We start from the raw sequence: 27,572 nt of genomic DNA on the forward strand, positions 1-27,572 counted from the left end.
GTGAGACCATCAAAACCTTCCAGTCGCTTTCATCCTGCTGCCATGGCGACCGATGGCATCGATCAGACGTATTGATCGGTTCATTGATGCTTTCAGGTCGAATCAGCATCACTGACCTGATTAAAAATAACCTCTGGATGTTTCAAGAGGAGAAAAGTCTGGAATAAACCACCATGAGAAAAGAAAAAACTCCAGATTAACCTCAGATTAACTTCAGATTAACCTCAGATTAACTTCAGATTAAACTCAGATTAACTTCAGATTAACCTCGGATTAACTTCAGATTAACTTCAGATTAACCTCAGATTAACTTCAGATTAACTTCAGATTAAACTCAGATTAACTTCAGATTAACCTCGGATTAACTTCAGATTAACTTCAGATTAACCTCAGATTAACTTCAGATTAAGTCCAGATTAACTTCAGATTAACCTCGGATTAACCTCAGATTAGCTCCAGAAGCAGAAACTCAGATTGTTAAAAATGATGATAAAAGCAGAAGAAAATTTAAAAACCAGATTTTTAATGAAATCTGGACATGAATGTATTAAAATTCTAGAAATATGAATATAGATGAAGGATTTTACTTCAACAAGTTTATTTTGATTAGTTCTATAGATTTTAATGCAGTTAATCATTTTTTGTTTTTGTTTATGAACATCCAAAATGCCCGAGCCGGAACCTTTGTATTCACGTGTTTCTGGTACGACCATTAATCTGACGCACACGTCCGCTAACAGCGATGGTAGCATCGGTTCATTTCTGCTTCTAAACGATCTGATTGGATGCTGGAAAGACTGTTGTTGTGCTAAAAGCAGTTAGCCTATCAGTGAAGCTATGCTAACCTACAATAGCATCTGAGTGCTAACAGGTAGCAGCTAGTGCTAATGTTAGCGTCCACAGTCACGTTTCTTCAGAAGCTCCATGAAGCATCAGGAGGAAAATTAAAACTGTGAAAGTCTTTATTTATCGTTTTATGTTTATTAACCAGATTAGGAATTATCATCTTCAAATCCAGAAATGCAGCCGAGTTTCTGCAGAGGTTAGCCTTTCTGTGAGCATTCATGGATGACCTTTGACCCCTGGTCTGTTTCTGCCCTCTTGACCTGCTGGTTTCTTCTCTGCTTCTGATTTTTATTAAAACTTTGAGATTCATTTAAAAATTAATTTCCTGCGTTTGTTTCAGTCGCCACTGAAACTGTTTTTCATAAAAGAATCTGTTTGTTTTGAGTCGACAGTTTTTCTGTTTTCCCGTTAAAAATAATGAAAACACTGTAAAAAATTAACTAAAGAGGATTTTAGTTTTAGTATTTGTGGCCCCAGTGTGATTATAATTTTAATAAAAAGATGCTTTAAGGTCTCATTTTAGAGATTCCTTAATTATTTAGAAATCCTTCTCCTCCTCCTCTTCTTCCTCCTCCTCCTCTTCCTCTTCCTCCTCTTCCTCCTCCTCTTCCTCAGTCCATGTCGGCCCCAGACTCCTCTGGGATTTCCCCTCATTAATATTAAATCGGTTCTTTTCCTCTCCAGTCCAAATTAAAATCACACACAGGTTTTTCTTCAAACATTATGACTTTTATTCTTTATTCTTCATCATTTCATCAGTTGTTTATTTGATCTTCTTTATATCTATATAATCTGTAAATAATCAATCTGCTGTTAAAACTGTTTGGAATAGATTATCTCTAACAATAAAATCTTTTTTCACTCAGTTTTTTCTCAAAAATCCTTTTCATATACATTTTCTCTTCATAGATGATTTTTGATATAAATCAATCTTTTTAAACTTTTTTTATGTAACTTCCTCATAAACAAACAAAGAGACAAACCAGCCAAGCAACAAACAAACAAACAAACAAACTAAGAAGTTCACATTGTTTAGTCAGAAGGCAGTGGAAATGTTTCTGTCTCAGAAATAAACTCCTAATATTTCTAATGTCTGTATTTCATGATGCTACTTTACTGTTGGGACTTTCCTCTTTATTCTAACACAGACCTAAAATATGTCATCGCTGAAAATCTACTAAAATCACTGGATGGAAACGAGATGAAGCTAAATGGCAACAGTCATATCTCTCTCCAGCCACGGTTCATTTATTATTCATATTTTAGCTACGCTGGCCGGAACGTCTCTTCATATTGCTGCTCCTGATGTTTCAACTGACAGAAAACAAACATCAGGTTTCTCTGGTTTTGTTCAGGTTGGATCTGATGGGATTTCAGGAAATGAGCACAACGTCTAAACATGGAAGCCTCAGAATTTCCCAAAGTTTAATTTTTATTGAGTTGGGAAAAAGATCTTATTGCTTGTTTGCTGAAACTGTAAGAAAACTGAAGAAAAACTATGTTGAAAATAAGATGCTAATTAATCTGATGTAACTCTCCCATAAATGCAGTTAATACAAAATCAAAATGTTAGCTAGCTTATTTAATAACTTGAATAATTTAAGTATTTGATTCATTTACTAGACTAATGACAGGCAACGCAACACAAATGAGCTAAGATGTCAGTTAAAACCTAATCTCTCCCATATCGTTTCACATCTGGTTTAATGCTAACATTAAACTGTTAGCTTACAGGCTACAATACAATTTTATGCTAATCCAAACTTTCAGTTACCTTGACTCAATTTAACAGTTTGGTTTCCAAAATATTATAAATATTTAATGTTTATTCATTTAAAAGGGACAATAAATATTAATAAAGTACACAAGTTAAATGTTAATGTACATAAGTTAGCTAACAGGCTAGTTATTAGCATGAGTCTCTGTGGCTAACGTAAATATAAATCTAATGGGTATTATAGATTTATATAATAAATACCAATCAACCCAGGCTTATTAGAACCAGGTGTTAATCCAACCTGGTAACATAGATGTAGCTTGTAGCTGCTGTTAGCTAACTTCACAAAACCTAAACGTTAAATTTATCCGTTTGATCAAATTTTAAGTAACCCGTGTTATTTTAAATTTAGGTGAACATGACCAAATGGTCCAGTTTGGTTCAGAATGTTATTTAATCCAGCCTAATCTAGACAAATCTTTAATCTGAATCATCTGGATGTAGGTAGTTTGATATTCTTAGCTAATCAAAATACACCTGATTTAGCTCCTAACTAGCTGTTAGCCAACCAGAAAACACAAAGGTGTTGTTTATATATTTAACCAGAAGTTAGCTAACCTGACTATAATTTGGTTGATATATTATCTGATTGAACTATAATCCTCTATCCTTCTCTGAATGTATGCTACCTGATTTAGCTGCTAATTGTTGCTAGCCCAACACAAGCTAGTTGTTCCTCTGGTCTCATCAACTATAAACTAATGAGTCGTTCTAACTGATTATCTAAACCCTTAGCTAACCTGGCCTTCTTGGGTTTACTTTGTGATTTAATATTTAAGCTAACGTTAGCTAAATTGTGAATCAAACTTGCATGATAAAATGACAGCATCAGGTTGAGATGCTAGCACATTTGTCTCAAAATGTTTTCTCTGAATCTGCTTTAATGTCAGATTGTTGCTAAATTGAAACGTAGCTCCTGTCTGACATTAAAGTTTAATAAAAACAAATGCTACTCAAGCTAACCATGACTTACTCTGGACAAACTTTAGCGACATTTAGCGCTGGCTAGCTGAGTTGATCTTGTACAAAATGAACTTCACCTTCAGTTTTCTCATCATAAATTATGTAAAAAGGATCATTTTAATGTTTTATGCCCATTCCCTGAAATGCTGAGACTTTCTCAGCTGATCTGTTGTTTCTCTAAAAGTAAACTTACGCCAAGCGACCGTGGTCACACCAGAACCCGCAGAATGAGTTTTACTGAACTGGCATCATAAAGTGGTTTTACCAAATGCAACATGTTTATCTTAACACAAATTCAGGAAAGTGTTGGTCTAATGATGGAATGCTGCTGAGGTCAAAGGTGAATACCGTCACCACTGCTGCCTGTAATCGTTTAGCCGTGACCTGCTAGCTGGTGTGACCGCGGCCTCTGCAGGGTAACGGCTAGCACAGCAAGCATTTCGCTAACATCCCGTCTCTGGTCAGCTGACTCAACCTGCCGCCGTTAAAAATGAGAAGCAGTCCGTAGAGGAACCGAGGCGACGGTTCTGGATCGGTTCTGGATCGGTTCTGGACCGGTTCTGGATCGGCTCTATGCCTCGGCGCATCTTATTGATTCTTCCTCTTGGTCTTGCTTCACACATGAATTAGTACCTCAGGCTAAATGGCAGCCCTACTGTCCATCCTGATGGCGTGTCGGTTGGCGCCGGCGAGGCGTGTCGGTTGGCGCCGGCGCCGGCGAGGCGTGTCGGTCGGCGCCGGCGAGGCGAGGCGTGGCCGACCCGATATCAATAATGCATGGCTGACTTTAATATTAGGTAATTCCACAATTGTAAGTTGGTGAATATCCATCAAAATTTCATCATTGTCTTCATTTCAGGTCAATGGCGTGTTGAATATTTCATGTTATTGACCTCTGGGTGAGGCGGCGTGTGATTGGACGAGCTCTCCCCCAGGGCCAACCAGGCTGCCGTAGCGCCGCCAAAAATCCAATTCTGCTGTTTTCTTCTGATGAATGCAAACTGAGTCCTGGTCGTCGTGTTTTCAGGATGGCTGTCACTCTGTTTCTTAATTATTGTTGATCAGTTGGACGAATGTTCTTGTGTTTTATTTCTTTAACGTTGCGTTTCTTCTCCTTCCTGTTAAAACGCCAGCAGAGTCAGTACGCTGGGCAGGGCGGTCAGCACCAAGCCCAGGCCCCTGGCAGATCTGGGCGCGGCGTTTCCGCCGCCACACAGTTCAAACAAACTCCCACGGAAGTTCAGGTTGCGCGATTCCTTTTTCAGTTTCTCCCAGAGGTCCGTCGCCCCCTCCTGGCAGTCGGCCAGCGCCGTCGTGGCACAGGAGTGGAAGTTGTCCCAGTAACTGGCGAGAGAAGACAGAGAGGATTAGCACCGCAGGCTAATGACTGGAGTGGGAGGCGGCCTGGAAGCCGGACTCAGAGCCACGGCTGGTGGCCGGTCCAAACTGGCAATGAGGAACCTTCTGGACTTCATGGAGCTGACGGAGTCCAACAGAACTCCAGAGTTTCCCTTCAGCTCTGAAACACATTTGGCCAGTTGGATCAGCAGAGAGCCGTGAATGTAGGAGGCACATGATAAATATTACAGTCTAAAAACATTTTTATCCACTGAGACTGAACTCCAGTCCTTGTCCTGCTTCATCCTGGGTCTGTTTGCTACGATACGATTAGAAATCAGTTCACTTCTTTCTCACATTGAATTTCTTTAGTTTTAACTGCAGAATCTTAAATAAAATCCGTTTTGGTGAAACTTCAGACAGAAACATGACGATCTCGTCTTCCAACATTAAAATATTTTAGGAACCTTCACCTGATAAAATATTGATGAGTGAACTAGTTCACGTTGGCAGCTGCGACTTCAGCTGAGAATATTTAATCTGTGAACATAAACATGAATAATTCAGCTCTAATCTGTTTGAACTCGGCCTTAATGAGATCCTGACAGTGAATCCTTGATGATTCTGGTCTGACTGGATCAGCGCCGCCACTTTAAACGCTTCAATTTAAACATTTCAGACAGAAAAACTAAACCAGACGCTGGACAGAGTCTCACACCAGTAACTCCTTACTGGTCAGATTACAGCACCAGTTATGGTTTGGTCAACTTTTATAATTATTCTTTCTAAACAGGAAGAATCGTTTCTCGTTTCTCGGCTTGTTTTGATTCTAAAGTCCAGTTCTGTGTTTCCTGTAACGATTCCTTCCTGATGCCTCGTTCAACGGAAACATTTTAAAATCCTCAGTCGATGTTAACGATAAAATCATTAAACCAAACATGTTACATCATAGATATAATATATCATAGATGTAACATGTTTGGTTCTACAGGGTTCAGTAAAAACAACACCACAGTTTTCACTCATCATTCAGACGGGAAATCTTCCCAAACCTCTGGAGACCAACGAGAGTTTGGAGTAAACAAACATGGCCGACGAGGAAGAAACATGGCGACAGAACATCTGGTTCGATAATCTGGATTATTCTGGTTCGATATTCTGGATTATTCTGTCCTATGATGAGAATTTTAGTGGAAAAAGACCTGAAGTGTTGGAAAACTGCAGCATTCTGGAAACCTGGACCGATTTATTCTACGCTGATGACTGAAATTTGGGAAAAATTTATTCAGTTTCTGCAACAAACTAAATAACAATAAATCATGTTAAACTCTCTTGGTAAGAGTCTGATTTTCAGTTTTTACGTCTATTAAACTCAGATTAAGGTTATAATCCGAGTTAGTAGAGAGACAGAGAGATGGTAGAGAGCAGCTCAGTGTAACTCCACAGCGCCCCCTGCAGGCCCAACATGATAAAACATCCATGGTGCCGTCAACCAACCGACTCCATTAACTCCTTTAGAGCCACTTAATGAGGCCGTCGACTGTCGGACGATCCGGTACTTTCGCCCCCTGGTGGCCGTTCAAGACGTTTCACCTGCTGTAATCCAGGTGATTTAAATCCCATCATTGGTTCACATGTGGATTAAATCCTGAGTGGAGTAACAACCTGGGATTAAAATGATTCCTCTGTCTCTCTCTCTGTCTTGGTTTAATGTTTTATTCACACTCAGCCGTCCGACTCTCTATTTACATCTAAATATATTTTTATATTTATAGATATTTAATATATTTGGCTTCATTTTTTCTTTCTCTTCCTCCTTTTTAATCATCTCCTCTTCATCACTTTCAGCCGCGCAGTTCATGTAAATGTGACACCAGCCAGCTGAGTGACACACACACCCACACACACACACACACACACACACACACACACCCACACACACACCCACACACACACACACACACACAGCGTATCTAATCCAATCTTCCAATCTGCTCTTATTGATGTTGACCTGCTGACCCGAGCCGTGTCCAAGATACATCTCAGAGCAATTAACGCGTGTGTGTCGGTGTGTGTGTGTGTGTGTGTGTGTGTGTGTCGGTGTGTGTGTGAGGAGGCGTATTAACACCCCACACACACACTCCCTCCTCCTGCCACGCCTCGTCAGCTCTGTGATGGAGCCGTCACTGCATTAAAAAATCATGTGTTTGTGTCACTGGGGAGGAGGGGGGGTACAAGGGGGTGGGGGGCGTTTGCCATCTGGTGCCCCCCCTCCAGCCCCCCCTCTGGATGAGGGGGGGTCACCCCCCCCCCCCGTTCAGTCGCTCATTTTGTTTCATCTGAAGCGTCTCTCACTAATAACTACAGAAATAATCTGATTTATTCAGAATCTCTTTTGAAAATGTTTCTGAAACTGAAATCTATAAATCAGAGATTTAAATGAAGCAGCAGCTTTAAGGTGTTTCTGCTTTTCACCTTTTCACTTCAGTGTCAAACAGTTTAATGAAACGATCAATAAATCCTCCAAACAGCAAGTCGATCTGAACTCAGGATGGTTTGTTTCCATCTGGGTCAACTTTTAAAATGTTACTAAAATAATCCAGTAAATTGTCCTTCAATCAAAGACACTTTAAAATGTGAAAAGTGTTTTTGGTTCTGTGAGGTGTCGGTTGATGATCCGCCCAGCGTTGGACTCTCATCCTGTGTTGGAGTTGAACTCACGTGCAGATCTTGTTCAGACTCTCTCTGTCGTCCAGGTCCTGGGGATAGTTGGCCATTTCATCCCCCAACTGGATCAGACAGTTGGAGAAACCTTTAAACACCGAGTCGCATTCGCCAGCACCGACCAGCACCGTCTGCAACACCGGAACTGGGAGAGAAACGAAACGATTTAAAACACCAGAACTGGGAGAGAAACGAAACGATTTAAAACACCAGAACTGAGAAACGAAACGATTTAAAACACCAGAACTGAGAAACGAAACGATTTAAAACACCAGAACTGGGAGAGAAAGGGTTAAACACGACGTCTCTCACTTTGATTAGAAATGAATTCATGTAATTTGACAGAACAGGTTTTATTGATCGCTGAACAGTCGACCTATTGAGTAAAGTTTCTGTTTTATGTCAAAGGTCAAAGGTTGAAAACGTTCTTTGACTTTTAATCACATCAGATATAAAAACTGTTTTTGAACTCAGAGGTTTTCAGTTTTTGTCTTCAGCACAGAGAGAAAAACCAGAGATCCCAGTGAAACCAGTCAGAACGATGTTTGTCAAGTAAAAGACCAGAAAGACGAGGAAACGTCAACAGAACCTGCAGAAAGTTTTTAGAATGATTTTTTTATTGCTTCTATAAATTAATCGACACAATTTGACTTGTGGACAAAAAAAGTTTCATCTCAAAATATTGGATAAAAACCTGAAATCTGCGGGTCCAATCTGTTTCCTCCGTCCTTCCTGCTGAACTGTCCCAGCTCTGTCAGGTCCTGGGCTTTGACTAGGCCACTCCAGAACCTCCACCTCTGTGCAGCTTCGGGTCGTTTTCTTAATAAATATTTTCTCTTCCAAATGTTTTGTCTCCTGAAGGCCGAAATGTTTGGCTGTGGAGTTCACTGGTTCTGAACGGACCTTCCAGAACCAGAACCAGAACCAGCTGCACATTACCGGCGCCGACCGGCCGGACCTCTGTTGAATTCGGTCAGTCAAATATTTTTATTTTTATTTCTCTTTGATGTTAACGATTTTATTTTGTAAATATTTGGCAACAAAAGTGAAACTGAAACCTGGGAATCAAACCGACAACCTGCAGAACGATCCTGGACGTCGTTTGGTTTGGTTTTGTTGGGACTGTAAAATAAAATCCTCCAAACATCTTTTGATGCTTCACATCAGAACCAAATCCTTCAACATGAATATTTCACTTCTTTTTGAGCTCAGATTTTAATATTTACTGAAAAGAGAAACTTTGACCAGATTGGACTTTAAATAAAAACTGAGGTGAAAATCTGAAATATTTTAATATTTAATATCTGTGAGACAGGAAGTTTCACAGATATTAACAACAAACTGAACTGGAGCTGGACAACAGAAGCTCCTTAACTAGCATAGCTTGCTAACCAGTTAGCTCAAAATAATTCATTTTCATGTTTATGTTAAATTAATATCCTGGTTGTTTTCAGGATTTTTCTCTGAGCCTCTTTCATCCGTTTGTTGTTTACTTTCCACTGTCTCAATAAAGTTTATTTAAATTAATATGAAAATTAATATTAACATCTAATCTAAGAATTCAAAACTTCCACACAAAAGTCAAATTTAATTCAACTGAAAGATTTTAAAACAGTAAGTTTTTGGAGTTAGCTGAAGAGCTAAAGTTAGCTTTGCTATTAGCTTTGCTATTAGCTTTGCTATTAGCTTTGCTATTAGCTTTGCTATTAGCTTTGCTATTAGCTATTTGACATTTATCAGGACAGATTAAAGAACAAAGGCGTGAAAAAATGTTTTCAGTTTGCAGAATCAATGAAGCTTAAATTAATGTTTAAACTTAAAACTTAAATGTTTTCAAAGCACTAAGCTGAAAATTAGATCTGCTGTTAGCAGCTAGCAGAAGTGAGCAGTGATGGATGGATGACAGTTTTCTGTGTCTACTTAAAGTTTTTTAAGTTTCTGACTGGACATCTGGACATTTTCTAACAGTAACTGGAACATTTCACTGGGTTCTGACCCGGTCGGGCTTTTAACCGGCTCTCTGGGTCAGAACCGACATTCAGCAGCTCAGCTGGACATTCAGGTCCCGACTGGTAAAGAGTTTTAATCAGGCGGGTCGGCCGCCTCCCTCATTCACACACACACACACACACACACACACACACACACACACACACACACACACACACACACACACACACACACACACACACGCACGCACACACACACACACACACACACTCCGCCCAGTGAGCTCGTGGTTCGTTAAGCTCGGGATCGTCCTGATTGATTGGTTTGGATAAGAACCGGCTGCTGTCCGGTTCCGCTCCGTCAGATGATGAACCAACACGGCGTGACGTGTCGGATGAGACACGGCTGTTAGGAGAGGTCAGAGGTCAGGGAGGGGGGCGTGCAGCTCCGGTTCTGTATGCAGCAGATTTAAATGTTGGACCTCACGCATCAGGAAAACATCTGAAACTCGATGAGGAACGCCAGGGCTTCAAAACACCAACAGGAAGTGGTTTCAAAATAAAAGCTAGAAAATTCTAAACAGTTATTATTATTATTTTAAAGACTCTAAGCTGCTCTGCCTCTCCTGGTCTGAACTGCCAGCAGGTGGCGCTATGTGAATAATTACAACCTGATTCTGATAATTATTTCTGCTTATTTTGATCATTTAAACACCAAAACATCTTCGTGAGCTTCAACACACACAGCGGAAACCGTTTTAGCGCTAGCACACGAGCTAGCGGCTGCTGTTGGAGCTGCAGCCAATCAGAGCCAAGGAAACGGGATGGAGTTCCTGGATTGGCTGCTTTTCTGACGCCAGACAATCACGACTCTGTTAAAATGGTTTACATATTTAATATATTAAAAATCTGCAAAGTTTCTGTGAAAGGTTTTGAGCACATTTCACAGAAAAAGACACAAATATTTGGGCTAAGCGGCTAACTGGTTGCTAACCGGAAATTACAAAAAATAAACCAGAAAAAGGTTTTTAAATGTTTTAAATATTTTCCGACAGATTTAAAATTTTCTGTCTGATGTGAAAAATAAAACTAATCGAAATCCATAAAGTTTTTATTTCAATTTATTTTAAAATGAATTTAACGTTTCAAATAATAAACGTCACTTCCTGCTTTTTCAAAAAACGGACGTTTGCGGTTGAGACTCAGAGAAAAAGTTTCTGTTTGAAAGAAGAAAAACTGATCAGCTGATCGAGGATCTGATCGATATGAATAAAGATTAATTTAACTCATTAATATTTGAAACTCAGAAATTAAAAACTTGCTGATTTTAAAACATTACGTTTCTTCGTTCAAAGTTCATATTTTCTCTTCTTTTTCTGTTTTATTTTACATTTTTTTAATTTTTTTTACTGTTTCTAAATTATATTTTCATTTATTATATTTAATTGGCCAACTAAGATTTATTTTTTTAGTGTTTATTCGCCTCTTTAAATGTTTTTTTTATATTTTGTAATTTAACTTGTTTGTTCGGTTCCAGTTTGAAAAACTTCTTGATTAATTTTTTAAAATGTTTAAAATATTTAAAACTCTCACTTATTGAATTATTAATTAATCTCCAGTCTGAATCTTTTTATTAGTTTTTTTCTTTCTATCATGAAAAAACGAAACATTAAAGTTTCAGGATTTTGATCCGTTTAAATCTAATTAAACTTTTGTTTCTATCATTTAAGGGAGAAAAATTATTTTTAGCTTTAAATGAATAATTTTAATGATTTATAATTAATATTTTAACCATATTAGTGACACATGACAGATTTATGTTTTAATGAACCAAAATAAGGAACTTCTCTGACTTTAATGAATTTGTTTTGATTAAAGTCTTTTTAGTTAAATGAAGTTCAGTTTGTTCATTTTTTACAGTGAAATGAATCAAATTTTGATCTGTTTGAAAACATTATTATTTTTTATTTTTCTTTTATTTCTGTGTGAAGATTTTAATTTTAGAAAAAAAAATCTAAGTACATTTTAAATAAGTTTCTGTTAATAATTAAAACAAAAATAAAATAGTTAATAAATGAATAAATGTGAATTTAGAGTGAAAAAATGTTTTTTTTTTATTTTAGTTTTCTGATAAGATTCTTAATGAATCATTTTAGTTTTTTAATAATTAGTTTAATATCAGTTTTAGAAAATGATCATTTTAGCTCAAATAGTTTTAGGATCAAAATTACTAACAATAAATGTTTAAATCCGATTTTAAAATGTTTTTTCATGTTGCTGCCTGTGACGTCATTTTATTAGACATTCAGTGGATGAATGAGTGAAAGTGATGGAGGCATTACATCATCATCAGAAACCCAGCAGCAGCAGCTCGGGGTGTTAACTGATCAATAATAATAATAATAATAATAATAATAATAATAATAATAATAATAATAATAATAATAATAATAATAATAAAGGGTTAATTTATTACTTTAATGTTTAATGAATCTGTAAGAAAATAACTTCAATATTTCATTAATCTGATCATTTTTCTGGTGAAGCTGCGGATGTTTCAGATTTTCTTCTTCTCGTGTTTTTCATCCTCTCTCTCTCCTGTTCCCACAAACAAACTGGGAATTTCTCCAACATTCCCAGTTTGTGAAACCAGGACGGTCCCGCGCACCGCGGGGGCGCGCACGGGTTTTATTTATTCGTTTAGATTTTATTTTCGTTCACGCCTCCCATCGAGCACTCATTCACACACACACACACACACACACACACACACACACACACACACACACACACACACACACACACACACCTCGTGTTACACCGCGGACACACCCACCATTAATGCACAGCGATATTCTTCCTGCATGATAAACATCCAGATATTTGTTTATTTCTACAATAATTTTGCTTTTATTTTCTATTTGGATTTTTTATTGTTTTCTTTGAACTCATTAAATCATTAATTCAACATAAAGCTTCAGGTTTTTCGATCTAAAACTGGATTTTTGTCTGTTTTCATGTATTTTTAAAGGTTCGGAACCGAACCACTCTGCGGGGATCCGGACTCAGAGAACCGGATCAGTCCCGATCAAAGCTGATTTCTAACGGGTTTGTTAATCCAGGCCAGTCGGTCGATTTTATTCGATCCCTCTGCACACATCCCGCAAATCCTCCCGCAAATCCTCCCGCAGCGCCACTCAGATTTCACCGGAACAGAACCATCGAACGGTCCGGGCGGGTTAAACTGATTCCTGATTCTTTTCCTCCTGAATCTGAACAAAAGGAGACGGATTCATCCGGACTGAATAATTCAGTTTTTCTCTTCCACGGTCACGCAGGGCTCACGGTCGCGCGCAGAGCCTCCTCCACGGCGCCGTTACGCAACAGAGAAACAGAAACAGGTCCGGAGCTCCGAGGCGGTCAGCCGCAGCCTGCGGGGACCCGGTTCGGTTCTGCAGCCGAACCGAGCCGGCAGGCCCGGCATGGCCCGCTCAGACACAGAGCGGATAGATGCTGCTATTATTATTATTATTATTATTATTATTATTATTATTATTATTATTATTATTATTATTATTATTATTAGTATTACAAACAGAAGAAGGTGTGAAACCGTGCACGAGCAGGGCGCGTGCACCAACGTCTGTGCACGCGCTCTGAGGGAAATTACGGAGATAAATTTACATGTTTTTTATTTCTGTTTCCTGTTTTGCTGTAGATTTAAATTTAGATTCAAAACAATATTTTTTTTTCTAGTGTTCTTATTTCCGGACAGTCGCACTGCGGCTCCTCTGAACACCGACTAAACCCTGGAATCCACCGTCTAATATCTGGAGTTCTACCTGTTATTTCCCACCACGTCGTCTGACCAACTAAAATGCATCTTTATAAATGTAAAAAAATTAAAATACTTCAGTCAAGATCGAAGCAGCTTTTAATTTTTAAATTTTTTACGTTTTCATGAAGAATTCCGCAGCAAAACAGCCTGGGACGACCTGAGGAGGAGGAGGAGGAAGGACGGAGTAAAGAGGAGGAGGAGGAGGGATGGAGGGGGGCATCCCCCTTGTTAACGCACACACATGCACGCACATGCACGCACATGCACGCTCTCTAAATGTGAAGTGAAGCCCCGTTGGAGCCTCACGTGCCTCCGCTGCTTCAGACGAGCCCAAACCAAACTGGAGGAAACGAAACGAAACGCCAATATTTGATTTTTAATAAATTCAGCAAACATGCAGATGAAAGAGTTTCCCTGAGCGCGCAGCAGAAACGAGCCAAAACGAGACAGGAAATGATTTTTAACAGAAATAATGAGAAATGGTTGAAATGAGAAGAAACGGAAAGTTTCCCGCTCACCGACGTGAAGAGCCAGCAGGACTGTGAGGCATTTGGAGCACCAGGTTTCTCCCATCCTCTGCGCCGCCTCTCAGCATGAGAGCACAGATTCACAAAGTTGGAGAGCCGCAGAGGAGGAGCCGCACATTCCCCGCAAAAACCGCAAAAAAACAAACAAAAAAAAAACAGGCGCAAACAGCAAATCCACCGCGGCGGAGCCCCGCTGCTGGCCGGCCGCTCCTCTTCCTCTTCCTCCTCTTCCTCCCGCTGGATGGTTCCTCCTCTGCAGAACTCTGCGGGTTGGTGCTGCTCCGCTCCGCTCCAGATCGCACTCCGCTTTACGCGTCCCGAGTGAGAAAAGAAAAGACAGAGAGAGAAAGCTCCTCCCTCCATCCCTCCATCCCTCATATTTTAGGATCGTTTCCATTCTTTGGTTTATTTTGACCTGATGACTAAAATGTTCTGACTGAAATAAACAGATGAGTCACAAACAAAAATAACAAAAATGTGTTAATTTATGACAAACATTCTAAAAACTTCATTTAAACCGGAGGCTGTAAATAAATCAGGTTGTTGCTTTAAAATGATTCAAATATTTTAATTTTCACTGATTTTTATGTTTTTCACAAAAAAAAAAAGATAAAAAACGTTTCAGACCCAAAAGTTTCAATGTTTTTCATTTCTAGTTCTGGTTCTGGTTCTGGTTCTTGTTCTGGTTCTGGTTCTGGTTCTGGTTCTGGTTCTTGTTCTGGGTTCTTCCTGTTGGATATTTGTCCAGTTTTCTTTCGGACCGCCTGCTGCTGCTGCTGCTGCTGCTGGTTGAAGGTTTAAATGTTTCACTTTCACTTCGATGGTTTAAAATCCTTTTGATAAGATGTAGAGTCACACAGCACTGCCAATCAGCTGGCTGAAACCAGGCTGCTACACTCCCCTCCATTTCAATGAAGGAAAATTCATCTGTTTGTAATTTTACATTTTTATAGACATAAAATATTCAGGAGCATAAACTCGGTTCAGGTTGTAAAAACTCGTTTCGGTTTGGGAACATCAACATCAGGAATGGATGCAGGATGAATTGATGAAACATTTAAACGTTAAATTGATTCAAACCAGTTTTTAGGTTTCACACTAATTTATGATTCAGCTTTTATAAATCAAATTATTGTTATTAATGTTGTAGAAACTATTGAATTGAACGTTAGTAATTAATATGGAACCATAAGTGTATTTAATAAAATTAAAACGTGTGAACTGCATTGGCAGCAGATTATAGTTTATTTAAATAAACATGTTTGTACATAATATTAATTTATTATCAATAACAGTTTGAAACACATATTTAGCCCATAACTTCACAGTCATCAGTGGCATTAAAAAAATATTTTATTAAACCAAAAGTAACAAAATAATTTTTAATAAACTGTGAAAATACAAACTGTTACATTTTATTCAACAAAGATACATTTAAAAAATTTACATTTTTAATTTTTAAAAGTTTACTTTGTGAAAATCCAAAGAATAATCTTCATATTTTTTATTGTTGTGTTAGCAAAGCTATAATCTGATGAGTTTAATTTTTATGTTTAACTTGTTTTGTTCTTAAATACGTCTCAATTATTGTGTGTTATTTAATTGCCCCTCTCTTTAATTAAACTTGCCCCTCTCTCCCTGATCATCTGTACTGAAACGCTGTTAGTGCTTAATTAGCTTAATTAGCGGGGGGCCCTTGTCACATTCTGCTCAAGGCCCCAAACAGCGTCGGTCCGGCCCAGACTGCTGGATGAGAAACGAGACATAAAGTTACAAAATTAATAACAATAAAGTGTAAAAACAGAGAACGAGCTGCTGCAGTTAAATACCTGCAGATGGACAGATGGAAATATGACATTTATTAAGGAGTGACGTAAACAGGCTCTTGGTTCAAAAACGATCCGAGCTCATCTTATGAACCAGCGCCCCCACTGGCAGCTGGTGGTACTACAAGCCCTAATTTCTTTACGTTTTCCTCCCAGCAGGCCGTGATGTCTGAAATGTACCGAAACTGTTTTGATCTGGAAGAAAGTTTCCATTTAGACTCTGAAGATCTTTTCCAATCATTTCAGATCGTTGGATTAAATTTAAACCGGATGTGAAACGAAACAAACCTGAGGAGAGAAAAACTGGAAATAATGAATGACCGAGGATCTCCCACTCACACCCACTCAGGGAGACGAGTGTGTGTGTTTGAGTTTCACACACACACACACACAACGAGGGGGTCTCTCCTCCTCCTGCTGACGTCAGCAGAATCTGAAACAATCCGGAGCTCTGCTGCATTTATCGCACATATTTTCCTGAGGTGATGCGGCGCTGCAGTAGAACACACACACACACACACACACACACACACACACACACACACACACACACACACACACACACACACACACACACACACACACACAGTGAGAGAGAGGAAGACAGAGACCTCTCAGATACACCCTTCACACAGAAACTTAAAATAAATCATTTTTTATCTGTTTTGGTGAAAACAGATCACACCTGGTTGTTGCGTGGATCTGCGTGGATCAAAACACCGCACAGCCACGCAGCCGACCAGGTGTAATGTCTCTGTTTGACCTTGTCCCCCGACTTTTACCGTTGGACCATCTGTCCAATCAGAAACCGGTACACAGCTGGACAGACTCTCTCACCTCCAGCCCCACGTGTGGCGATTGGGGACATCAGTGACCTCTGCTGGCGAACAACAGGAACTGCAGGATCACGGAACTTCTGCTTCCAGTTATTCTTCCTGTTTTTATTTAAATCTTGAACCGTTTTTTTATCCTCTTCTGTCTGGTATGATCAATTCTTCTCCTGATTCACTAAAAACTAATTTAATGATAAAAACAGTTATTTGTATTTATTTTTATGACGGATTCAGTTTGTTTTACCAGCCAACACCGCCCTCTGGTGGTGGGGAAATGTCTTTGCAGGAGTCTTTAAAGAGGCGAAAACTTTTCTGTTTTTCCCGAAGTAAACATTTATAGACTCACGTTCCTTAAAGTGTTTATGAAACACAAACTGAGTCACTCCATTTATGGAAAAGATGATTATGAACTATGAAACTGATAAACAACGTTCAAATTACACATTTTGTAAGATAACCTGAATAATATGTCTGCCTCAAAATGTTCTCCTTTTTTCTTTGATAAACATCTGAGAACATCAGTTAGCTCTGGACTTTGACTAGGATCAGAACATTGGAGATTCAGGCTGGAAGCTGAACTTTGACCCCTGTCTCAGCTCTTCTGCAGGTTTTCCTCCAGGACTTAGCTCCATCAGCATGATGCTGCCACCACTAAGTTCACTAACAGGACTTTCAGTGAGAGTCACAGCTTCAGTCTACAGGCTGTTTACCAGAGAGTCTCAGTTTCTGATCAGCTTTTCCTTTTCTGATGTCAGTCTGATAAATAATGAGCGTAGAATCAGTTTGTGTTTTTGTTCAGGTTTTGTTTCGATGTTCAGGTGAAACCAGTTCATCAACGAACTGGTTGAGTTTCCCTTTCAATCCGATTTCTCTCTGTTTGTTTATCAATCTGAAACAGAAACCCTGAAGCTTTAATCTGTCGGACGGTTTAATCTGGAGAAACTTTTGGAGAAAACAGGAAGCGATCAGCAGCAGCGAGTCGGAGCGACAAACCACGACTCAGCAGATTTTAGTTCTGTAGAATCTGCAGCTTCTCTAAACTCGACCGGAGAGAAACGGGTCGCTGCGACCCGAGAACGTTCTGGAAGAACTTCACTTCCAAACTGGACCGAGATTATTAATATCAGCTTTGATGATCAGTTTTTAATCCAATATTATCTTTATTAAATGTTCCTGACTTTAGTAAATAAAACTCAGATTTTATATGAATCATTTGGACCAATCCCGGGTTTCAGTCAAATTAACGTTTTAATAAAAAGAATGAAAATTAAAGTTAATGATGCTTTAAATTTCTGTTCACTGAAGGTGAAATACTTTATTTTCAGTTTTTACAAGTTGGATGATTTTAACTTTAGATTAAAAAAATATACAAAAACATTTGATCAGTCTTGACCCCCATCCAGTATCTCTGTCCCTCGTTTGGCTCACGACCCCCATGTTGAGGACCTCTGACCAAAATTATAAAGTATTTGAACCCAAAACCTTCTTGGTGCCAGGCAGCAGAACGCACTGCAAAAACACAAAACCTTAGCAAGTTTTACTTCATCTAGATTCTGATGCAAATATAAAAAATCAATCAAAACTGGCTTACAGGTAACTTTTCATCAAGAAATAGCAGCTTTTTAAAAGTCAATAATGTTAAATATTGATAAAAATACTTTTCTTCATTCATAACGGGATATTTTTCTACCAGTGGACGAATCTATCAGTGGAATTATGAATTTTATTTTAATATTCAAGAAGTATTGACTTAAAACAAACTACAGGTTCATGAAATGTTACCTCTAAGGTCCTTTTGATTTATTAAGATATTTGAAGCAGAAACTAGCTAAAAGTACTTGGAGGGTTTTGTATTTTTGCAGTGTAATAAATAAAAAGTCATCCATTATTAATGTTTGTTGCTGAACAGAAGACGGTTCTCTGAACCAGTCAGTGCTTCTGTTTTTTTATTTTAAAAAATAATCCATAAAATAATCCTGAAATCCAAGATGGCTGCCATCAGATGTGAAAAGGAAAATTCATCCTGAAACAGTTTGATGTTTCAGAGCGTCAGATAAAATATAAATTAATCAGTTCCGGTTTGTTTTAATGATTTAATGTGAAATATTTTTCATTTATTAATGTTATAAAACAGAAAAACATTTAAAATGGTTCAAAATGATTTTATTTTACACTTTCTGTAAAAAAATAATTAACTTCTCTCTGAATATTTTACTTATTGCATAAATCCTTTAATTTTGCAGAATTTGTTTAAAATGCTGATGGAAAATGCAGCAGAGGTCAAGGTCAAGGTCAAGGTCACCTTCAGTCTGACAAACTTCCTGTTTTATGAGGATTTTATGATGATGTCAGAAATTCATTCATTTAAATTAGAAACCAGAAATGGACAAAATTCCAACAATAATTTAAATTCATTAGAATTAAAAACTGATCAAATGAATGAAGATGTTTGTTGGTTTTTAGTGTCTCGTTGGGGACAGGAAACTCCGGAGTGACTTTATGAAAACAGGAAGTGGTGATAGTGAATAAAAGTGATGCTGCGCCGGTCGGATCAGAACCGGGTCGGATCAGAACCGGGTCGGGGCGACGCCTCTCCGTCTGGACGGTGAGTCTCCAACTGCAGAACCATTTAATCTGCAAAACCATTCAGAGAAAATTCAGCAGAAACTCAGAAAGATGGAAAAACTTTAGTGAAATACTTTGACTTTATTCTAATGATTCAACTTTTTATGGTAAAATGATCCATTATGTAAATCTGGAGGAAGAAAACAAACTGCTCCTGAAATAGAAAAGTTGAAGATTTAAATTTGTATTTTATGTTCTTTAAATGTAAAAAATATGATTTTATTCGTTTTTCTGGACAGAAACTGTGAGTTATTAATGATGTTGTTCAGATCAGAGGAGAAAGTTCAATTCATGAAGAAATAATAAATAATCTCTTAATGAGGTTTTATTGATAAAATAAATGTATTTCACAAAACTTTAACAGTAATAAACATCCCCACTTGAAATTATTAAACAAAATGAATAAAATATAGTAATTGTTCAACTAGGTTGTAGTAATAAATGAGGGAAAATCAGATTTAAATATAAAAATATGTTTGCAACATTCAAGAAAGCTAAAAAATATTCCTTAGGAGATTATAAGAAACTTTAAATTATATTTAATCTATAATAATGGAGTTTATTACATTGTTTTTTTTTTGTTTTTTTTTTAAGTGATAATGTCACAAACCTTTAAACTTCCTTTCTGGCTCAAATCTACATCCTGTCTCTGATTGGAGGAGTTTTCTGTCCAATCAGAGCGCAGCATGCAGAGGGACACGCCCACTCTGTCATAAACATTTCATTTAAATCTGGAACCAAAACGAGGAAAACAAACTGCTGGACTGAAAAGAGCGGGAGTCACCATGGCAACCAGTGACTCAGCGCTTTTGAGTTCTAGCATTTTCTGCTAGCTCATTCTTTCGTCTAGTTTTTAGGTTTTCAGTAACGATGTTCTTGTCTTTTGAAGACAAGACGTTTCCACATTTAGACGGAGGATAAAAAGTCTTTTATGTTTTATAACATCCCAGATCTTCCCTCTTTTTTAAGCTTTTTTATGGGACGAGATTTCACACGAAGATTTTCCACGATGAAAAAAAGTTTTCGCTACGCGAGTCGGGTAAACATCCCAACATGAACATTATCGTCATCATTATTAAAGCGTATAAGTTCATGAAGTTCATGAAGCGTTTCTGTTTCTCTTTTAGGTGCCGAATAAAAACCTTCACATTGACCACGATGACTTCCGTGAGTTTGAGCCTTTCGACGGAGAAACCGATCTTGTTCCAAAATCGGCGCAACCTGGAGTTGGTAGGATTCGTTTTCCAATGATTTACTGCTGCCAGAATGAGCTGAATCACTAAAAACAAAATGTCTGCCGCCTGTGTCAGACGCGCTGTCGGTGGTGGGCGTCGACATGCGGAAGGACATCAATGCGGCGCACCACTACACCGGCGAGTACATGACCAACCTCCTGGTGGTGCGCCGCGGCCAGCAGTTCATCATCGACGTTTCCTTCAACCGACCGGCGACGCCACAGGACGACTTCCAGCTGGAGTTTCTGATTGGTGAGTTGCAGGTTGGATCTTTGCTCTGATTGGTTGGTTTCCTTGTGTACAAAGAATCTACTGCCTTTGAAGAAGTGCTATGGTGGTTTCATGGAGTTGTTGGTCATTTTCTTTGTCCTCGTCTTCTTGTCTTTGTTGGAGAACAGGAAGGTTTGTCCTGCTGCCTTAAGAACCACTTCACTCTTTGGTTGATGGAGCTAAACTCAGTTAATCCAGCTTCAGATTAAAAGTGTTCCCACCCAATAAGACCAATGTGTTCACTGCTAGTCTTTCAGTACCCAGACTCTTATTTTGAAGAGACAACCATGAATTACATAGACCAGAAGGTTTCATCCACAAACTGACTGCCTGATAACCAGATTGCTAATCCCGGTTCAACTACCTTACAGGCCTCGACTGTTTTATAAAAAATCTCTGCAGACGGAGAAATCTCTCTGAGTTTGTGCAAAAGTTTTTCTTCTATCCAAAGCAGTTACGTTATTTTCAGTGGCAGAAACATTTATTCCTCCTTTCCCAAACGGAGGATCGGTTTACAATCTACTGGAAAATCAGAAACCGTAACATTGAACAGAGCATCACATGGGAAACTCACGTCGTATCGACTTTCTAACACTGAAAACATTAAGACTGTGGAGTGGAAGACAGTATCAGCATTACTATTCGACTGACAAAACAACATCCTGCGATACTCCGACGATAAAGACGAGTCTCGTGGATTGAACTCAGTGCTAAAAGAATCCAGCCTGCTGGGCGAGGAAGGTCGTATGATTTTGTTCAGAATGTTCCTTTTCCTGGGTCTCAGGTGAATGTTATTTCTGTCCTCCAGGCGCCGACCCTGCGGCCAACAAGGAGTCCCTGGTGGTGGTGAACTTCGGTAACCATTCTGGTGCGGCCTGGGCCGGTCAGATTGTTGAAGCTCGGGATACGGTCGTTTCCCTCGGCGTCACGGCAAGTTCCAAGGCCATCGTGGGCTTGTACCGGATGTACGTGGCCGTCGCCATGGGAAACGGGATGCAGCGGACCGAGAAGGACCCCAACACCAACTTCTACCTGCTGTTCAACCCCTGGAATCCAGGTACACTGAAATAATGAGCTTACTGTGGGAATTTTCTGTTTCCAAAGGTTAAAAGCTTCTTTAGGTTCAACATCTGATTGCAAACCTGAAGACAATAGTTTATTTATTTTGATTTCTCTCTTTTCATTTTATATTTACCACAAGAACTTCTTGTTTTCTGAGTAAAGTCACTAAACAACAACCTTTGAGTGGAGTTTGATTGGGCCAGTGTGATCATGTTTGCAGATGATGATGTTTTCTACCCGGATGATGCCGGACGCTCTGAGTACGTCCTGAACTCAACGGGTCTGATTTATATGGGCACATCGGACCAAGTGACGGAGCGCGGCTGGGTTTACGGACAGGTAGTCCGAACCAACAGAGCACAGATCCGTCTGAATCTGCTGTTAACGTTCAGAGTTTGTTGTTGCAGTTTGAGGAAGGCATTCTGGACGCCTGTATTTACATCCTGGACGCCTGCCGGATGCCGATTCCTAACCGCGGTGACGTGGTCAAAATGGTTCGCACTGCCTCTGCTTTGGTGAGACGATGCAGTTTTTCAATCTTAATCAGGTTTTATTTACATCAACAACTTCACTCAGAATCCACAAAACAAACATTAAATTCAGTTTTTTTTGTTGGTTTTCTGTCTCAACTTGTAAACTAAAACTATTTCCCTGACCTTTGACCTCTAGATCAACTCCCAGGATGACAACGGAGTGTTGATTGGGAACTGGAGCGATGACTTCTCCATGGGGACGCCGCCAACGACCTGGACAGGAAGCGCCAGCATCCTGCAGAAGTACCACACCTCCGGAGCGCCGGTGTCATTTGCTCAGTGCTGGGTCTACGCCGGCGTCCTCAACACCTGTAAGACGCACTGTAAAAAACTACACAGCAGCACACTGTAAAAACCTGAATCAAATAAAACACTTTTATGGCCAACAAAAGCAAGAGGTGACAGGATTAATACATGAAACGTTAGCTGAGAGGGTTAGCTAGTTGTTTAAAAGACCAAAAGCTTCTGGGTAAAAGAGTTGGAGTGTTTGCAAAAGTAGAGGCCTTATTAGCATTTCTGATAAAGGACAGAATACAGTATGGACAAAAATAGTTTGTATTTCTTGTCTATTATCTGAGTTAAAGTGTTAAAGTTTGTAAGTGGAACATAAATGAACATTTGATGCTAAACAGTTTGTCTGTCTGCAGTCCTGCGATGCCTTGGGATCCCATCAAGAGTCATCACCAACTTCAACTCAGCCCACGACAACACGGGCAACCTGAAGACCGAACTCATCTTCAAGCCGGACGGCACGCCTGACAGACACAACACCCAGGACTCCATCTGGTTGGTCCAAACGCTTCTGTGGAACAAACTTAACCTTTTTCTAGGGATTTTAAACCTTTTGGACTGTCAATGACCTCCATGGTCATCAAGGCTAACCGTTTATGGCCAACGACAGTCACTGAGTTGGTTTCTGTGCAGGAACTTCCACTGTTGGAACGAGGCGTTCATGAAGCGAGTCGATCTTCCACCAAAGTACTCCGGATGGCAGGTGGTGGATGCGACTCCGCAGGAGACCAACGACGGTGAGGCAGAACAACAGGAACGTCCCAAACCCACAGGAAGCACCGATTATCCCAACCGTGTCTCGCTGTGTTCCAGGATATTTCCGTTGCGGTCCGGCGCCGGTCATTGCCATCAGGGACGGTGAGCTGTGTCACCCATTCGACTGTGGCTTCGTCTTCGCTGAGGTTAGACTGGAAGGAGATCCACATTAAACCTGAGTCATCAGATATATCAGTCGAGTAATAGCTGACTGTTTGTCCTCTAGGTGAACAGCGACCTGATCCACATGAAGAGTGACAAGTATGGCAATATGACTTCATTTAAGGTGGACACGACTTATGTTGGAAAGCTCATTTACACCAAGTCACTGAGCGGCCGGCGACCGGAGGACATCACAGGCACCTATAAACATCCAGAAGGTCATTTTAAACTGCTTTATATTTCATGTGATCAAAGTTACCACAGGAAGGTGAATACAGAAAATCTGAATCTGCAGGAAGTCTGGCAGATCAGCAGACCATGGCTCTGGCTGAGCAGTACGGATGTTCAAGAGACAGATCCAACTTCCCTGCTTCCAAACTGTCCATCCACATTTCAGCTCAGGCGGTAAGGAAACCATCCGTCCGTCCGTCCGTCCGTCCATAAGGCTTTGAGCTGTACAACATCACGGATACTACTTACCAAGGGTAGTGCAACATAATTACTATAGTACGGGAAACTTAAGGGAAATATTGGAGCACGGTGGGATGAAGAGGTAAAACATGGTAATTATGTGGCTGAAACGGGAGATTTGACAGATATGAACTGGTTCCTGTCAACATGAAGAACCAGCGGCTCTACTCTGAGTCCATCCTGGATGGCTGAGCGTCTGTCTGTAAGGGAGAGTCCAGACACTCTCATTCCAGCCGCTTCTATCCATCATCTCCTTCTTTTGGTTTCTACCCAAATCTCATGACCATAGATGAGGGCAGAAACATAGACTGACCGGTAAATAAAAAACTTCCCCTTTTGACCACGAGAGACCAGTGAAGTCTACCAAGTCTACATACTGGTGAGTTTGATGGGCTGGTTGGGTCGTCAACCCCGTTTCTTCACCACCAGGGCATTATCAGCTCAGTGTTGCATACAAACCGGTTCAATGTGAAGGCTGTTTCCTGCCGCGGGGTTTTCTGTGCAGCACCCAGTATCTTAAGGCAGTCGCGTCCGGCGGACTTCGACAAACCAAAGTACAGCGCAGGACCTTAACTCAGTGCTGCCACCTCCTCCCTCTCTGTCCAGGGCTATGTGGGCGAGCCTCTGAGGGTTTCAGTGACTTTTTACAACCAAAGTGAGACGATGAAATCAGTGAAAGTTCACATGGAAATCAGCCCCACCTACTATACTGGCGTGGTGGCATCAGATCCACTGAAAGTCGAGGACTGCAGGTTTGATCTGGACGGCTTCCAGAGTGAGTGGCTTTGGCTTCAGATCCCTGGCCTTAGAGAGGGATTCCCATCACATCTTGGATATGTCTGTGTTTCTGTTGCAGGTAGCATCAAGGTGTTTGAGCTTTCGCCTCAGGAGTACGTCTCTAAGCTGGGCTCTAACAGCAGCCTGGAGGTCACTGTGACCGGACAAACCCACGATGTAGAGGTGTCAGAGGTCAAGACCATCGCCCTGAAGCTTCCACCGCTGAACATAACGGTAAAACCCACACTGAACATCCATGAAGCCTTCAATAGTCTGAAGATTTCACACTGATTTGTTGATGTGTGTACCTGTATCCAGCTGAGTGGGCAGCCTCAAGTGAATCGTGACATGTACGTCTTGGTTTCCTTCACCAACACCATGGGCTTCCCCCTCACCGGCGCCAAGCTGGCCATGGAGGGAGCCGGGCTGCTGGAGACTCAGGTCTACAACTACAGGTAAACCCGGTTTACCTGCCTCACCTGCAGCTTCCTGAGCTTTATATTTAAAACATGTTTTCTCCCAGGACGATTCCTCCTATGGGCCAAATATCCCGCAAGGTCGGGTTCAGACCAACGAAGCCGGGACTCCAGACTCTCCTGGTGGTGCTGGACTGCGACAACCTGCCCGATGTAAACACCGCAACGGCTCGAAGTCAAACTTCAAGATTAGTTTTAAATGAGGTCAAAAAGATTAGCCAGTGGAATGTTCTTTCATACCACTGAGGTCAAAGTATTTAAAAATAAAATGTAGTAAATAAAATATTAGCCAAAATTTAAAACAGCCAAACATTGTGGGGTTTTGCTAGACTATTAGCAATAAACTGTAGCTAAATTGAAAAAGTTACCTATTATGGATTTATTGGCTACAATTATTTATTGTCATCATTAACTTAAAAAAAGCAAAGTTAAGTAGATAAGAACTTAAATTCTTATTAAAGTAAACTGCAGCTGAAAGTTGATGTGCCGGCATATTATGAAATAGATTTAGCTGTCCACACATTAGCTAAACGTTAGCTAAATGGTTAAATTTGTTCTCATTTTCTCAATTTAGAAAAAAATAAGTATTTAAAGATGAAATACTAAATTTAAACTGTTTAGTTTTGTGTACTTATAGGTTAAAACCACATTAATTTATCTCAAGATATATCAGTTTACTGTAATAAATGTTAGCTAAGCTAATATTTATTACTGTTAGCTTAGCTGTTAGCTAAGCTAATGACCCCCTCTCCGGTGCGGAGAGGGGGTCATTAGCATTAGCCTACTAAATGTGCAAAAGTCAAATGATCACAGTTTAAGATACTGCCACTTAATACTAAAAAGACTTAAAAAATGAGATAAAATATTAGCTAAAAGTTATAATTGTCAAACTAACCTAGATACCAAAAACATAGCAAAGCTGAAGTTTTGGCAAAGTTTGTTTTTAAGAGGTTAAAATTGACACTGAATTTGATAAATACAACAATCTTTTATCAACAGTCTATAATATTTTCTACAACCTGAAGAAAATGCTGAGATCTGATGAAGTTTTAGCTGTGAGGGGAAAACAAAACGTTTTTATTTCTGCTAAATGTCTCGAGAAAAAACGTCTCTAAACATGAGAAACACTAAACGGAGATTTTACCTTAAATTTGACATTAAAAGCTTAGAAAACAGATTGTTGTACCATTAGCATCTTGATGCTAATTGTCAGTGAAATTGATTGCTGTGTTTCCTTTTAGATGACGGCAATGGTGGAAGTCAAGGTCATGCCGTGACCTTTGTCCTTTCATCCAGTGAGAAGAAACAACAAATTCTACAAGTTACATTCATCACCATCATTTTTCTTGAAATCATCTGAAATTATTCTTAAAATCAACAAAATGCATAAATCAAACTTCATATTGAGGATCAGTGTTTCCAGTATCATCATGTTCAGATAATTCATCAGCTATAATCACTTTCTGAAGACACAAAAATATAAATCTGAAAGATTAACTTAGTATAAATGAAAGAAGCTTCAGATGGAAAATTGTGTAAATTGTAAATTAAATTTGAATAAATCCTGGATGAGGATTTCAGAATAAGATACAAGTTGGACAAGTTCAGTCCTTGAATACGTCCTCTTCTTTATTTCCATATTAAGACAATTTAGATGCATTAAATATTATGAGCTTAAAGTGTCACTAAAAAAACACGATAGTTGAGACAAGGTGGTTCATTTTGATTAGTGACTTTATGTTACAACTAAAATGTTTTCAGCTTTTAATTCATTTAATATCAGGATTTTTCTATAAAACTTGACTGTTCTGTAATTTTATCTTTAGCTCATTTAATGACATTTAAATTAAAAGAATTAAAATTCCCATTTTTGTCTTTAATTTCAGAGAAAGTTTGACTAACGCAGCTAATTTCTAATTAATTACTGATTTATTTTATCAAACTTTTAGACAAACTTTGTTCATTTCTGCCTGGAAACTGAACCTGTTCAGTTTTACCATCCTGGACCAAATCAAATGTGATTTTAACCTTTTTTCTGTTTTCATAACAATAATGACACTGTGTACTAACAAATAAAGCATTTCAAAAGCACTGAATGTCTCACTGATCTTTAGCATTTATTGGATTTTGCACAGAAACATTTTAAACTTCTGAGAATTGAGTTACTGCAATGGCCTAGTCAAAGGGTCTGCAACAATCTTTAAAAGCTATTTTAAATAAAGAAAAATGTCAAACTTTTGCACAAAAAGCAGGATGTTGAATATACAAAATGCAAAGGAAAAGAAAAAACATG

General features: G+C 39.3%; 2 protein-coding genes across 2 annotated transcripts in view; one reads left to right on the forward strand and one right to left on the reverse strand.

Annotated features, from left to right (window-relative positions):
- LOC122824396 (coagulation factor XIII A chain-like) overlaps positions 1-27,352 on the forward strand; it is a 31,742-nt gene extending 4,390 nt beyond the window's left edge. Inside the window, exons 3-21 of the mRNA XM_044105035.1 lie at positions 8,510-8,620; positions 19,085-19,226; positions 20,216-20,285; positions 20,374-20,476; positions 20,557-20,733; positions 21,560-21,808; positions 22,034-22,152; positions 22,221-22,328; positions 22,483-22,657; positions 22,994-23,132; positions 23,271-23,374; positions 23,451-23,539; positions 23,620-23,773; positions 23,851-23,960; positions 24,633-24,801; positions 24,883-25,037; positions 25,122-25,258; positions 25,327-25,432; positions 26,521-27,352. Coding sequence (XP_043960970.1) covers positions 19,156-19,226; positions 20,216-20,285; positions 20,374-20,476; positions 20,557-20,733; positions 21,560-21,808; positions 22,034-22,152; positions 22,221-22,328; positions 22,483-22,657; positions 22,994-23,132; positions 23,271-23,374; positions 23,451-23,539; positions 23,620-23,773; positions 23,851-23,960; positions 24,633-24,801; positions 24,883-25,037; positions 25,122-25,258; positions 25,327-25,432; positions 26,521-26,556 — 2,271 coding nt within the window. The 5' untranslated portion in view covers positions 8,510-8,620; positions 19,085-19,155 and the 3' untranslated portion in view covers positions 26,557-27,352. The remainder of the gene's footprint in view (positions 1-8,509; positions 8,621-19,084; positions 19,227-20,215; positions 20,286-20,373; positions 20,477-20,556; positions 20,734-21,559; positions 21,809-22,033; positions 22,153-22,220; positions 22,329-22,482; positions 22,658-22,993; positions 23,133-23,270; positions 23,375-23,450; positions 23,540-23,619; positions 23,774-23,850; positions 23,961-24,632; positions 24,802-24,882; positions 25,038-25,121; positions 25,259-25,326; positions 25,433-26,520) is intronic.
- nrn1a (neuritin 1a) lies at positions 6-14,274 on the reverse strand. The gene is made up of 3 exons (XM_044105207.1): positions 13,954-14,274; positions 7,646-7,793; positions 6-4,930 (listed from the first exon to the last, which is right to left on the reverse strand). Exons 1-3 carry the CDS (start codon positions 14,006-14,008, stop codon positions 4,708-4,710), a joined length of 426 nt encoding a protein of 141 aa, XP_043961142.1. The 5' UTR covers positions 14,009-14,274; the 3' UTR covers positions 6-4,707.
- Positions 27,353-27,572: the final 220 nt, after the last annotated feature.

The sequence above is a fragment of the Gambusia affinis genome, linkage group LG21 (assembly GCF_019740435.1).
Source record: "Gambusia affinis linkage group LG21, SWU_Gaff_1.0, whole genome shotgun sequence".
Taxonomy (NCBI): domain Eukaryota; kingdom Metazoa; phylum Chordata; class Actinopteri; order Cyprinodontiformes; family Poeciliidae; genus Gambusia; species Gambusia affinis.